The 15,607-nt window shown below is 37.9% G+C and overlaps 1 protein-coding gene and 1 long non-coding RNA gene across 5 annotated transcripts in view; one reads left to right on the forward strand and one right to left on the reverse strand.

The window, feature by feature from the left end:
- LOC110832656 (uncharacterized) overlaps nt 1–4,031 on the reverse strand; it is a 57,076-nt gene extending 53,045 nt beyond the window's left edge. Inside the window, exons 1-2 of the long non-coding RNA XR_002544002.2 lie at nt 3,861–4,031; nt 3,598–3,665 (exon numbers count right to left, since the gene is read on the reverse strand). This is a non-coding gene — a long non-coding RNA (uncharacterized LOC110832656). The remainder of the gene's footprint in view (nt 1–3,597; nt 3,666–3,860) is intronic.
- LOC110832654 (uncharacterized) overlaps nt 1–15,607 on the forward strand; it is a 202,813-nt gene that overhangs the window by 171,573 nt on the left and 15,633 nt on the right. For all 4 annotated transcript variants that reach the window (XM_087358129.1, XM_087358126.1, XM_087358127.1 and 1 more), the window contains exon 4: nt 10,095–10,287. In XM_087358129.1, the coding sequence (XP_087214255.1) occupies nt 10,095–10,178 (84 nt within the window). In that variant the 3' untranslated portion in view covers nt 10,179–10,287. The remainder of the gene's footprint in view (nt 1–10,094; nt 10,288–15,607) is intronic.

Raw genomic sequence — 15,607 nt, forward strand, 5'->3', positions numbered from 1 at the left:
ACTTCAGCCATGAAAGGGAAGTCGATGATAATTTATTCACACTTTCACAGTAGGGTGGATTTGATACATAAACTGCATAAATATACAGCATCTCCCAAAAAGATATGCACACATTCGATCAGTGAAATAAAGATACTTTAGTAAACTAAACCATTACATACGTCAGCATTAACACATATAATTTTCCATATGTAGGTTACCTTATTACTGCATTCCTTCCTAACTGAGTTTAAACATTTGATGAAAATATTTTATAATTTTGCTGCCTTTTAAGATTTTTTCTTTATGTTTTACATACGATACGAAGGAGATAAAGATATTAGTAATTGCAATTTATGTGTAACACTCTGAATAAGTGGTAAGGAAGTGGAGTGATTTGATTTTTCATTAGATAGGTATGTGAGATAATGTGTGGATGGATAAATGGGATAGGAGAATGGTTGTTCTAGGCAAATAGGTAAGTAAGTACGCAGATATATGGGAAAGTGAGATGAATAGACTGAATCAGTACGGCCATTATACGGTGAGATGAAATGTACACTTTTAGAGGAATGGTATTCTTTCATATTACAAAGGAAACGTCAGGAAAAAAACTGCGCTAACGCAACACACTGTCTGCTGACTTGAAATGTGAAATGGTTTGGCAATAAGAAGTTACACTGTTCAGTAACAAATTTATAAATATACAAAGCACAGATTGATGCAGACTTGCTGGCCAGTCTGCTCGCTCTTAATTGAACGAAAAGATTTGCAGTAAAAATGTGACGCGAACTGAATGTTAATAAAATGAGTTTTTCTTATTACGCTATTGGCAAGACTTCCCACCTGTAAACTAATCAAATAATGGCTACGAACTTTCTTTTTCTTTTTCTTTTTTATCGGCTCGGCTCGTATAGTAACGAAGGGGCAGTACAATGCGCAGCGTGTGACATGTTTATGGGTTACCAAACAGCTTTATCATAGGACTATACCTCCCCTGCCGCCGCCATCTTTATGGCCAAATACCTGGTGTTATATCCACACACCTCTCCAGCTTACAGTACTTGGAAACTGAACATGTCTCGGGTTTATTTAACGACATCAGAGCATCTACAAGGATAAGGATACCCGCTTCTGTTTTGTGTTCGAGAGATGCGGGTTTGGATCTTTTTTCGATAAATCGGTTGCAGCTGCTTTCTGTGGTTCCTCTAATCTCGCCAAGTAGGCTAAATAATAAGCCTAAAATATGCTGCTATTATGCGGAATAAGTAAACAATGAAAGACTTCAGTCATGATAGCCGGCCCCGTGCAGAGATTCGAACCAGGTACGTACTTCCCAAAATCAAAGTACAGATGCTGGCCTATCCACTACTACGTTAGATGACACTTTCTTGTTCTTGTGATCAAGAACATCTTTGTTGTTGAAACACATTAGGAAGGATTTTTTCTTAATTCTGTGACTTGTTCATTAGTCTAGGCTAGTGGACCTTTGTTCATTCCTCCGATATTTGAAAAGTTAGAACAGTAATGTCAGTCATGTAGCCAAGAAAACCATGGGCAGACAAAAAGATCATTAAAACAATTGTCTATTAAAATTCTACCTATGAATTGATGAACAGTGAAGAGGCGTTGGCCAATTAGTAACCGCGTTAATTCTGTGCTACAAGCACGTGTAAAAATTGTCATAAATCTTTAAACATCTAACGACTCTAATTTCCTTATCTAGGACGTATATGTTGCAGAAATTCAGAGCTTCCTTGATCACTTTAAATATAAGTTAATTTAATTGTTAAGTTATCACTTTTAAAACATGCGTTTAATTTACAGTAATCCAAAGAATTGAGATCATAATGGGTTGTAATATAAAAGTTGTATTAGAAAGAGGGTGTTGATTGGATTCATCCGACTGAGGACAGTGATCGGTGGCGCGCTTGTGTGAGCATTGTAACGAACTGTCGGGTTCCGTAGACGGCGGAGAATTTATTGAGCAGCTGAGTACTGTCAGCTTGTCAGAAATGCTTCATGGAGTTAGCACTGTTAACCACTCTGCACTTTAACTTTTTAGGTGTAGCTCCATTGGTTTCGGTATTTTGGTCGTCGGTACAGTAGGAATCATGACCCATTCGAACCATTCAGGACTTAAAATACACTATAGTGGCAGTAAATTATAGTCTAAAATACAGTACTTGATTCGCTTATCGCAGTGGTCACTTGTTTATCAAATTCGTGATACAAAAGAGTGGGATGTTAAATAAATACTGTGTCTGCGTTCTTTTAATTACTACCCCGATTTTTCTCAACGGCGTGCCGCGACTGTTTTAAAGGCGCCTGTGTAAAGTATGGTCTTAACAGGAACGTCATTAAACTATTTGTCTAATTATCTACCGGAAGTTGCCAAAATAAGGTCTCATTTTAGAGGCGAATTCTATTTTCTTGTGTTTATAATTATCACAAAGTCTTCTGTTGCAGTGCTCACACACAGGCCTACATTAAAAACCAGTGTTTGAAATTTATACGGATTTATGTGGCAATATAAATCAAGGACAAAACCTTTTGGCATTCTTACGTTAATGTATCATTTTACGACAGACGAATTCAATCATACGTATGCGTCATTAATCATGGCTATATCGTGTGCTTAATCATCACCTTCAGGAATTGATATGGACTTTCTTACTGCTACTTAAGCATACGACTTTTATTTTATTCCAGTATGCTTAATTTATTTCTGTAATCTCAAATTGTATTTGTAATATTATTAATTTGAATGTCTTTATCTTGAATTTGCGTTATTTTATATTTTGTAATAATTTGCCTTTGAAATTGGGTAATCTGATTTTTTACATTGAAATGTATGACGGACGGACAGAATGACACTACTATGCTAATCTGAGTGTAAAGATTGTGTGACAGCAGACAAAGCAAGGCACTTAACAGATTTCATTAGGCGTATCATGTTCTGCGTCACACAGTTAAACTTGCAACTATCAAACACTTTACTATGAAGAATAAAATATCATTTCCTGACGCCATATCATCCAGGTGTTTGTAGTCTTGCCACTGAAATTTCCGTTTCTCACTTCCTTTTGTAATTTTCTATACCGGGCTGCATTCGCACTTCAGAAGTGATAACAGTTTTCACATTAAGATAGACTGCAACATTATTTCGCTTTTAATACCTCGACATCAGTTTCGGAATGATGTTTGATGTTGCTTTCACCTATGAACTCAGATTAATTACTTTTGGTTAGACAGTGGAACAAGCCATAGAAAGAAGTCTTCCTCTAGCTACCAACAAAACAAAACTTATCTTACGGATCTCCCTGACAATAATCTATAAAAATAAGAATGATCTTCGCAAAATTAAGCTCTGTGGCCGCTATTTTTGAATTCAGCCACTTCTGCTTTGGTTTCCTGTTACGGTTCCTACGTCGGCGAGTATGAAAATGACTGTCTTCTGGGATGTTGCGTCGTGCGGTCTGGTAGAAGTTTACCGGCGTTTCAGAGGTGCTTATTGCCTCCTTCATCGCCCTGATGGTGCACTTCAAGGCAGTCACTATACTCTATTATGAATGCAATTGCTGTATTATTAATATTTATATCATATGTGTGGCTTACGTTAGCAGGTGTAAGAAAAAGCGGTCGTGGCCCATTTATAGCACTGTCCCAGTTCTTTCCCGAAGAGACTAAGAGAAAGCATAAAAGAAATTAAACAGACACATAGACCGAGAATCGAGTTCGTAACATCGCACATGCAAAGAAGAAGTACCATCCCTTCAACAGCGATATTAGGTCTCTAATTTAAAATAAATTAATATCTAAGTTTACTAAGAAATATAACTATAATACACACCGAAGACTATATTGAGGTCAGTCCATACCTGATAGTGGACGGCGCTCCTTGGTTTCACAACCGCTTACTCAGACTGCTCACATAACACGTACAACGATTGAACTACGAACTACTAAGTTCTTGGAATTTCTTTACTGACTTGGCCATTCCGGAAGTAATGTTTCGAGCAGCAGGATGTTTATATTTTTCCACTTAACCGTTCTCCTTTGCTAATAGAGAACTGTGTAGCATAAGGTTTGAAAGTGTTGTTTTTGGTCAGGACTGATAATAAAAACCGTTCGGCCTGCCATTCGATAAGCACACCTAGCACTAAGTAATTGGCAAAGAATTATTGTAAGTTAGGGGTATATAGCAGTAATTATTGTCACGAATTTTTAATACGGTAGGTATTAAACTGTTTTCGGTATATAAGAAAAATAACTGGACGTCCCCAGATTTACTTAGTACTGTAGATAAAGGGTGGCCAAACTTTGCTACATATGGAATACCTGCCTCGTCTTATTTGCCTGCTTTGTATTTATAATAACTACGTAAAATTTAAGGAAGGGGGATTTATGTTAATCGTGTTAGCCATGAAGTTGGCTGTCTTCTAGGTTGTAGCGCCGTGTAGTCCATCAGGGCGATCGCCCTGATGATGGAGGCAGCAAGAACTTCTGAGACGCTGGTAAACTTCTGCCAGACTACACGGCGCAATAACACAGAAGACAGCGGTGTTTGTACTCACGGCTGTGAGAACCTCAAATCCGATGTGTTAGCCATGTTATCCCAGCTAATATTTAAATAAAAAGAAGGTCGTCTGCCTTACGTTAGTGGTTTAGTGGTATTTATGCTCTGGAACACGGCTGAATCACTCAGATAAAATACACCGTTAGCCAGCCAGGCGGTGCTACCCAGCTAGCAATAAATATGTAGGTCCTATAATGTAATACACATAGCTCATATATTTACGACAGACCTCCTTCACTTATATAAACATTCCTCGGTATGGTTAATATTTACTTAAATCCAAAGAAAATTATTTTGTGCTTGTGGCGACATAATTACTGCAATACCTATTAGCTTCGCAAATATCAAAACACAGACTATTCTGCGCAAGATTGCCATCAGCTCTTTTCAACAATAGCTGTGGATCTGCGAATGAAAAAATTAAAACCAGACCCTTACAATCTGATTCCAGACTGGGATAAACCTTCATCTTAATCTAATAACATAAAAACTGTTAAGATAGTACATTTTTGCCCGTCATTTCCAAACGATGTGTTATTTAAATTATTATAAAGTATTAACCGTTGTAAAATTAAGTTATCTGGAACCATTATCGCCTTATGGAAGCCACGAATATTTGTTTCACGTGTAGTTAGTTTTTAACCTTGGGGAAATAACCTGTGACAGAAATTGAAGAATGACTGGAGAACCTTTTGTGACGTGGCGTGAAGAAATTTCCAACAGGCCTTCATGTGTCTGAATCAGATAACAAGTCTGATACTGCCAGAAGTTAGTGTTTTTATATAAAGCAATTGTAAGCACTGTCGTTTAACACAAAGAAATTATATGACGTAATCACATGTCCCTAATAAGCAGCTGTGCGTCTTCGTGTAGCGGATAGCTCTTTTCTTTCTTACTCTGGAGGTCCCGGGTTCAAATCGTGGCTTGAATATTGTGATTTTCTTTTGTCTCTCCAAGCAAATACTTGACACGACTACCTCATCCTAGATATTCTACAAACCACCATTAATCATCGCATCACTTTCCACTCGACACTCATAACCTTGACAGCATCGTTAAATAAACGATTAAGATAGCCAAGAACTAAATTAAGGGTTTTTCTGAACCACTTCAGTTACATTTTATATCATTTTTTGAACTGTAAAACCAGTGTTTAAAGGCGAGACAGTTGTCAGGCATACAGATTTAGTTGGTATAGCAAGAAACGAAGGCAAAGTTTGGAGGAAAATTTCACGTGTTACTTAGGAAAAGTTGAATGTAAACTAGATTGACCTATCTCTGGCCCAGTGAGGAAGCTTATTTGGTGAGGCCTCAGGTCCTCGCGGCGGCGAACATGAATATGACTGTACTCTAGTAGAAGTTTATTTCATATTTACTTATTCTAGATATTCTTAGCAGACTCCGTATAATTTTGATGCCAATTTGTTCGGCTAAATTTGTCTCTTCAAAAACTAGTCCGCGAGTTAGTGGCGTTACCCACACTAAGAGAAACGCTTTTGGGGAAGATGACGCTTATAAAATACATTCAAATTAACAGCTGTAATTGGCCAATCCAATCAGAACTTATTCCTCCACTGCTTAATTGAACAGCCAGTTCTAGCTGTCTTATTGGTTATCCAAAATTGCTTTAAAGGGGGGGTGTTGTGGTGGTAAGAGCACCTTTCTGGAAACTTCGAAGACGAAAAGCACTCTACGAGTGGGGGAGATGAATCAAACCGTCCTCAAGGGAAGTTTCCATCAGCTTTGGCTGCGATTGTAATCAAACTTTAACACTAAACTTCCCAATATTTTATACTCGAATATGCTACTACTAAAATATATCATTCATCGTTTAATGTTAGAAATATTATCTGTTTGTCATTTGTGGATCAGTTTGGCAATGGTTGTTAATAATCACTCATCGAAGCAATATGTCTGAAATTTTGTCGGCCGCCAGTCTAGAACCGTTGCGTAATTGTACTCGTATGAACTGCGGCATGTCAGGTGGGATGTTGCTGTTCAACGGCGATCTGTCGGCCATGTTATTACATACGAAAGGAACTAAACATTTATTCAATAGTCGTAAATGAAATAAGAGTTGAGTAAAAAGACAAATTGTTAACCCACTTGAACAGAATGGACAGTGACTTAGTCCAAAAACTTTCATTTCATTAGGCCTACATACCAGAAGGAGGTCGTTCTAAAGACGACTCTTCGAAACTATTTTAGAGTTTCGATTTGATGATCCCAGCGTTCTTCACCTCGAAATAGCATTTGGCCTGCAGTGACGAGCTAGCCAGGCTCGTTGCCAATTGCTCTATTTTTCCAGTGAATCACTTGACGTTTACTTCAGCTGCTAATCTATTGGAATGTATGCTGATCGCTTACGATTTTATGCATAGATGTTTGGAGGTGAAATAAATGGCTAAGTTCAAGGCTACGTTTTCCCGTTCCAGCTGGGGCTTGCTTTGTCACACACAAGTAGGGCCAAGTACACTTAAGATAGCACTGAATATTGAAATTTATTGGTCGCCGTCTAATAGATTAGCCTACAAGTTTTTGTCCGGAAGGACCTTTGCACTACACAGAGAAAACAAACTCTGTTATTGTGAAATATGGCAAAATAAAGTGGAAAGACTTGGTGCAGATGTAGTCTTAAACACCTACATAACCACATTGAAGAAAGTTATCAGACGAAATGGCTAGAAGAAGTGACAATATAAACGGAATGAAGAAGTTAATCAGAAAATTTCGCTTGAGAAACATGTGATCCATTTCTCATGTGCACCAATTTCCTTTCGCCTTGTTGGTGGTGGCTGTCAGTGTCAACGGGCAAATAATCATGGCGATGTACGGTTACACGCTGTTTGGTTTCTGACCAGTGGAAGGATGTAATATGCAGTTCATTGAACTTCTTAGTCGGTACGAAAGAGTCGAAAGTCATCAGTTTAGTCAGCTTTACCGTCACTGCTCTGATATTCGCAACGTTTCTCTCCACTGGAAATCATTTTGGAGTAAAGGTATTGTAACTTTTTTATTATTCTCTCTGTTTCAAGTCAAGAAGACATGCCTTGCATTTGATAATAGAAAATGCAACTTCTGTTTAGGAATTGAGTATCGCCATCTTTAGACATGAGACACGCATGCGCTGATCATGACAATTGCCGATCAATGCGCGCGGTTTGTTTTGATGACTGAAGAATATTTTTTTTTATTTTATGTTATTTTGTATTCGTTTAATTCTATTCGCCCGTAAAGATAAAACTAGAAATCAAGGCACGTAGCGATTCTTTCTCTGTCACTCTGACTTTATACACAGATGTTTGTGCGAACTCTGCGCAGAGAAAGAGGAAGGCAAATGAAATATTATGACGTGTGTGGTCCGAAGACCCTCTACAATATAAGCGATATCGGAGAAATGTGTGAGCTACTCGAAGGATATAATTCCAGTTTATTTTACACATGAATAATAATACGAAAGGTAAGTTCGTTTAGCTAATTGGCACGGTGACTGAAATTCAGTTCTCAGTCAATTCTGTAATCGCAATGTATTGTTGAATTGTAGTTAATTCTGCTCGAAATTCTTAATAATTATGTCACGGATACAACACAGCATCGATCTGTCGGAGCATGGAAACATGGGAGCCAATTAAGCCTAAATTTGTTGCGAAGATGATCTCGACGTTTGCTAACGTAATTATGTGAAACTAAACGTACCGAGTTACAGGCCTGAGTATTTACTACATATAATCTTGCAACGCAACCCAGGATTTGAATTAATGGAAGTAAGTCTATAATCTACAAAGTATTACAGAACGTAATAGCTTAGATATATTTTATAAATTTCTTATATACACCAAATATATTTCGAAAATAGAGAAAGAATTTCAAATTTTGTTTCATTTTCTACAAGAGCAATTGTTTGAACACGAAAGATTTGTTACTGTGTCTCTCTAGAGATGTATTCAAACTTAAGCAATGCTTCCAGTTTTAATGCTTGGAAGCGTCTTAAAATTTATCACAATAGGTATAATAATTACAGTTTTTAAAATATAGCGCCTTCCTTCTTAATAATAGCACGTAAATTGTTCAGCCTTCTCTAACTGTTATTTCATCTCCGACATCTATCAAGACTCGTATCTTTTGACTAAACACTTGCCTACAGATACTACACAGTTGTTTCTTGTTTCTTAGCATTTCATGTAACATCCTTGCTTAATGCGTCTTTTGATATTTCCATTATAAATATCTTATCTATTACAGAACTTCATGTTCACAAAATTTTGTACATTCGTTTCCGAAACCTCGTAAAGCAAACCTTTATTTGAAATATGAATGTGCCTCACTGTCCCGAGGTATCAGCTTTTCTCTGCAAGGTATAACCTCATCCATATCGTAGAAGAGTAGTATTGGGTTTATACCTCGGTCCGTGACTAGACATTGGATGATTTGTAACCGAAGCTGAAGTAATTGCGAGAGAGAATATTTCTTCTATAAAACTCACATTGAGAAAAAGGACTCATGGGGTTAAAAGTGCGTGACTGGAGATTTTGATTTCAACAGCCGTAGAGTATCATGCCGCTAAGTAGTTTCTAATATATGGTTCAAATATGAGATAATGGCAGATCGTTAAGCAAGATAAATTGCACTTAGGAATACCATACATGGAGCCGGGTGTAATATATTTCACAAAATGAATACGGGATAAAATAACATAAGGATTATGTATCATTCAAGGAGGAATAACACTTCTGACAGATTTGTTCGGATAGAAGTCGGCATACATTAATAAATTACGTGTATAGAAACCCTATTCAGTACTTTTAAAAACTCCGGCTACAGTACTTAGGGTTGTTAGCTGTTTATCATATTTTTATTTACTACTATACTGATCGATTCATTTATTTACTACTTCCAAAATGACAGAAATTCACTTTCATAATGCATGGGAAACCGGGTCTTTTAATTTTACAAGAATGCGCCATCTTTTATGTAATGTGAGTTGTGTTTGACTTTCCAAGTTTCATGAAACGTCACACTTTCATAGAATAAGTAGACCGTACCTCTCCGTGTTCTGTATTTAGGAGACCCCAGGCGTACATTCGGAAGGCGAGACCATCCATTCTGACTGAAGTTTCAGTTTTTCTTCAGTCCCTGTTCGCAAATCCCGGGATAGAGCAAACAAATAGTACTCGCACGCGTACTGTAACTGCATTCCCAATTCACGATTCGCAGTTTGTCATTTCTCACTACACGCTAAGTCTGTCTGTATAATAAGGAAGTGATGATTAGTTGGTGATCATTTGCTCTTAAGGGATGTTGTGCCGTGTGGGATATATTTATTAATGCGTGTATTCTTATAATCGTTGTCATGGTAACTCTGTTTAAGTGATTTTGGCCTTTACGGAATAATATTTATGACTGTGTTTCCCGTCATTCTTAACGGGAAGGTTTTTAGTATCCTTTAGCACATGAGGCTTTCATGGCAATGTAAGTACTGGTGATCTTCTTTACTGTGTCATGTAGTATTTTCATGTTATTTGTTCTTCCAATACAGGTTAGTGTCGCCCTCGGTGGACTCTGGTTAGCGTGCTCGCCATTGGACCCAAGGTTTACGAGCATGAAACGAGCTGTTTCGTAAGCAAAATTCGGTGACCATTTCTCACCCAAGACTAGGAAAACCTCTGAAAAGGAGGTGGCGAAGACCCACAAGTAGTTTGTAGAGCCAAGAAAAAAGAATAAGAATACAGGTTAGTAATCTACACTGTGCTTCAACCAAGAAAATCATTAGTGCTGTTAAACACGAGAAGTATAAATTATCACACCAGTCTAAGTAAGGGGAACTAACAAAGGGCATAACAGTATGAGGATTTCTGTCTTCTGGGTTGTTGCGCTGTGTAGTCTGGTAGATTTCCACCAACGTTTCAGAGGTCATACTGCCTCCGTCATCAGAGCGATGAATTCATCGCAACACAGCGCAACAACCCAGAAGACAGAAATCGTCATACTCACCGCTGTGAAAACCTTAAATCTTAGAGGCATAACAGTAATTAACAGAGAAGAATGGTATGCAGTTCCCATCTGTGAATATTGTTGTTGCGGTATCTAATAGAGCCCCTCTAATTCATATCCAGAGAGAAAAGGCCGTAATAGAATTCTGATCTCCTACTCTGCTGTTGAGATTTATTGAACTGGTGCAGAAGCTTGCTGGATATCTCTGTGTTATTGATGGCTGCTTCTTATTCGTCGTCGTATGTCACTCTTAATGTAAGGGTTAATGCACCTGCAGCCTAATTGAACTTGGTTACAAATACAGAATCATTATTCAGAACATTAAGAAGTTGAGGTTCTATTCACATGTTTTTTCCGTATATTCAATATAATATATATAATCTGCTGTTTCTTATAACTACCATTATAAAAAATAATTGTGTAATAATTCAAGCGTATATTATTAAAATGCTGCATTGATACATTTCTGATACACAGATTTAAAACATGTATTTTATGTGATAAGTTATATAAAATGATGCATTTTATTCTTGCGATGTACTAAATAATTTCGAGATTTTAGCCGCCGATTGCCCTTCTCACTTCGCTTCAGATGAACTTTAATTGGCTCAAGAACCATAGCAGATTAAATACGGAGAAACTCTGAGACAAATAAGTAGGATTAAAATTGTCATTGAACATGACAGTTCGTGCTGAATTTTCTAATGCGTTTTAATTATGTAAAATTCTGGAAAATCTTAATGTGATTAATTTATAGTTCCACATAACACTTACAAATTTTGAAAAGACCTTAAGGTACGGTGTCTTTCTTATGTTATTTAATCTTACATTTCTTCGCTTATATAACGCTTCCTCACGCTTCATTTCAAGGCGTTGTACGTTCATAGTTCTTTCGTCATGCGACAAACATAAAGTAAAGTCTAAAATGCCCATCATTATATTCCTTGTAGTTATTCTACGTCTTTCTTCATTCCCCAAAAGTAGATGCCAAGTGGTTCACATTCCTGGTGAATATTTGCGAATCCCAGGGTTCGGATCTTGGACCATGAGACAAGCTACCATAATTGTGGTTTGTCATAATTTCTCTTAAATATCGGGATAATACCTTAATTTATTAAATTATGCCAAGACAGCTTTATTTCAGATCTCTTTAAATTAATTATGTACTAATCTTCCACCATTCAACGCTACAGAGGCCTAACCTGAGCTAACAGCATCGTTATATAAAACCACCTTTTTGAAAAGTGTGAGTGAGTTTTACGATGTTCGTCCATGCAGCCTTCTCATTAAAAAAAAACCAGACTAACTTTAATATAGGCCTGATGTGTAAGCTACATTTACTATTTCTCTCTTTCATTTACTTGAAGTCGTCTCTTCTTAGCATATCGACAAATGCCTACAGGATATTGTTTGTTTTTACAAACATTCCGTACGATAAATTAAAGTCAGTGAGTGTTGTTTCTAAATGAGACTTGAAACAGTTCTTGGTCGAATGTGTTGCACATGACCTGAAACCTAATTGCATCATGGCTGAGTATAAGCAGGCAGGCAAACGGGTAATGGTTCTGAGAAGACAAAGGTTATGCTAGTGGTGTCAGAATGATATAGAGACGAACAGATATGCGAATCTTATTGTGACATTTCTGGTCTGATCTGACAACTTACGAGAATAAAATATTTTGCTCAAATCCAAGAATACTGCCGATTTAATTAATTCCGGGCCGCAAGTTTCCAGGAGAATAAATTGTTCTTCATTTTTATCCCAATAAACTTCTAGAGCATTGTTACGTAACCAGTGCAGCGCGAATTTTTGTAATGAATTACATTCTCATGTATTTATATGTAGAATATATTTATGGCCCTGTATAGTTTCATACCCACTTTTTGTGAGGCGATATTTTGCGGTTTGCCGCTATGTTTCTTTGACAAATAAGGGTGTGAAGCCGGTCAAAAATAGTTTCGAAACACGGCCCTACATTAGTAGGTCCACAAAATTACGTTAAAACACAGTCCTGGTGGATTGCAGTAGTGCCAACAACCGAAACATCTTGTATGTCAGATATATCTGAAATAATCTCGGGTTCGATTCCCGGCGGTGCCCGAATTTATAACTTGTGTTGGGCAAGGCCGTGGTCTAGGCAACACGGAGTTTTCCTCCGGGGGCTTCCCCGGTTTCTCCGTGGCATCCCAACAATTACTCCATTCACACATACAGAAGAAGGCAATGGCAAACCACTTCTGGATCATCTGCCAAGAACGTATATGAACAGGTCCCAATCCGAGAAAAGGATGGAAGGATCCTGTTCATATGGACCTGTCGGCAGACAGAACACTACAAATAAAATAAAAACGTAAAGTAAAGTTTATCCCGCTATACGCCATGTAGGCGTTTGGGGTGAGTGGAGGTATAGCTCCTCTCTTCCTTGACCTCGGCACTCGATGGGGGTGAATGGTCAGCATCACGCCCCGGCCGGCTTTACCCCCGGGAAAGGACCCCGGTACCTATTGTAGAGGAGGCTGGGTGGGCCCCAGAGCCAGTCTGGGCGCAGAGGCTAGAGAAAAAAATCCTCTGCCCCTGTCGGGGATCGAACCCTGGCAGTCCAGCCCGTAGCTAGTCACTATACTGACTGAGCTATCCCGGCTCACAAAACATTTAATATATACGTGTTAATAGAGAAATTTGATAACTGGATTGCCTATAGCGAAAGGAACAGAAATGGAAGAGGCGTTCTGTCGTTCACAAATGCAGTGATAAATAAAAATTACATGTTAATGTAGAACTTCGGCTTTTGGGTGAATACCGAAATTATATATTGAACTTCAGCAGTGGAAACCTACGGACAAGAAAATTACATTTTCGAGAATTTTTGTGGTCACTCTACAATCTAAACCATCTATGAAATTATGTAAGTGTTAATATTTTGAGACATCCTATGTTGGCGAATGCGATGTCGAACATGAGGTGGGAATTTAATTACCGAGAAACCAACTTCTGCGTTCACGATCCCTTGATGTAATTAAGGGTAAAGATTACCAGCCATTACAACGTGCAACATGTCCGCGTGTCGCGGGGTTGAAGGTCATATTCCTAGTATGTCGATACTTGAGCGTCTTATTAAACCGAATGCACCTCCTAACCTCTTCGCACCTCTTCTTCTGTGAGTACACACTGATCTGGCCTTATATTCTAGGATATTTTATTAAGAGCTGTTTTAATACGACTATCTCAGCTCTTCTTCATTAGTTTTTGTCTCCTTCCAGCTGGTTTCTCCACCAAAATTCTCTACGTACATAACGTATTACGTTTTCCCGTTCGAATTACGTGTTGAGTCTAGATAAACTCACTGCATTGGACTATGCTGGCAATGTTCGGGACAGCATAAACCACGATGCCTATAGTATGATTTGCTTAGTAATGCATCTTTATTAAGCTCACCTGTTTTGTTTACTACTTTGTATGAGAAAGTCTTGCGTATAATTTGTGATTTTGAAACTAAAGACCTAATAAAGGGATTGGTAAAATAGCATTAGGTGAATTTCATAATTTGTAAGTTTTCTCTCACCATCTAAGCGTCTGTCAGCTTATAAAGGATGACTCTGTTTCACGAAGTTAGTAGTAATTTGTTCTTATCTCATTATTAGCAGTTTATTTATATATAATTATTTATAGCTTATTAACGACGCTGTAAATAGCTCAGAATATATATCATTATTCGGTGTTGAAATAAATAGATATGTCAACTTATCGGGAAATGTTAAAGTAATATTATTATTGTTGTTGTTGTTGTTGTTTGTAAACTTTCAACTACTTGCATTAAACAGTGCCTCACTCCCGTCTTAGTTAAAATACTGATGTGCCGCTTGTGGAGGTTCGGAGGCTCTGGGGAGGGCACTGATGGACAGCTTGGCCTCCTGGTGACCCTTTAATACGCAGGTCACGTTCTGGGCGGCTTTCTCTGTGTATAAAGGCCAACATTGCAGGTGCTAATGTCAGAACCAAACAACACAGTGGAAAGATGACGGGCACACCAGCACATTCTTAACATGCATGACAGTCGAGTGGGGTGGTCTATGTTTCAGAGGCCTGGGGCTCTAATCTAAGGCCCACGTGTCTGTCTCTTGCGATTAGAATTTATAATTCTCTAACATGTGCTCTGATAAGATTGATGATTGAGTTACGCTTTGAAGATGGCTGTATTCTGGATTGTAACACCATGTTGTCTGGTAGGAGTTTACCGACATTTCAGAGGAGCTTGTTGATTCCGTCATCAGGGCCCTAAACGGCGCTACAACCCAAAAGACAGGCCATAATTCTCGAGTTACATCAAGGCATGGGATTGTTGACTTGGTTACCAACTATTAACTTCTCAAGAATGACTCAGTTGTATAAAGTTATAGCTATTGTAGGGTGATTATAAATTATGCTTCTTCTGAGATCCAAACGGTTTCCTGGACGTTAAAGCAGGCAGTACACCAAGGAGTTTAAACGATCATACAGATTGTTTAAATATAAATATTTATCAGAGATACTCAATTGACTTAGCCTATTTCTTTACAGGAACTTTATACTTGACAGAAGCGTTTTGAAATTCCATTATCTTACAATTCTAAAGTAAAGATAACGGAGAGCAGAAAGAAACAACAGATGTCTGTAGAAAGCTTGTAGAATTTATCATGATTATATGCTTAAACTTTCCTGCGAAGGGTAAGATCCGCCGGATGGTATATTCAGATATTAGATCTCTTAGTAATACGGTCATTTATTGAGTTTTCATTTCTCATACCTAGGAGTACAATTACGTTTAATTTAGTATTTTTCGTTCGGAAGTGAAGATAAACGTGTTAGTTATAACGCCATTAATATAGAATACGTAAGGCGGTCTGTGTAGGCCCATAGATTCCTTCTCTTTCCATTTCGTATGGCACTGTTTTATCTTCTTCTTCTTATTATTATTATTAAAAAATAAAATCGATCCGTTGCCATTGCAACCTCATACCAAGCAAAGCTTTCATTGCTAGAACTCGCATTGACGTGCATTGTAGCACAATCAAAATAAA

This window comes from Zootermopsis nevadensis, unplaced genomic scaffold (genome assembly GCF_977971745.1).
Source record: "Zootermopsis nevadensis isolate Lab colony 2312 unplaced genomic scaffold, Znev_1.0 Znev_ptg000029l, whole genome shotgun sequence".
Classification (NCBI taxonomy): Eukaryota; Metazoa; Arthropoda; class Insecta; order Blattodea; family Termopsidae; genus Zootermopsis; species Zootermopsis nevadensis.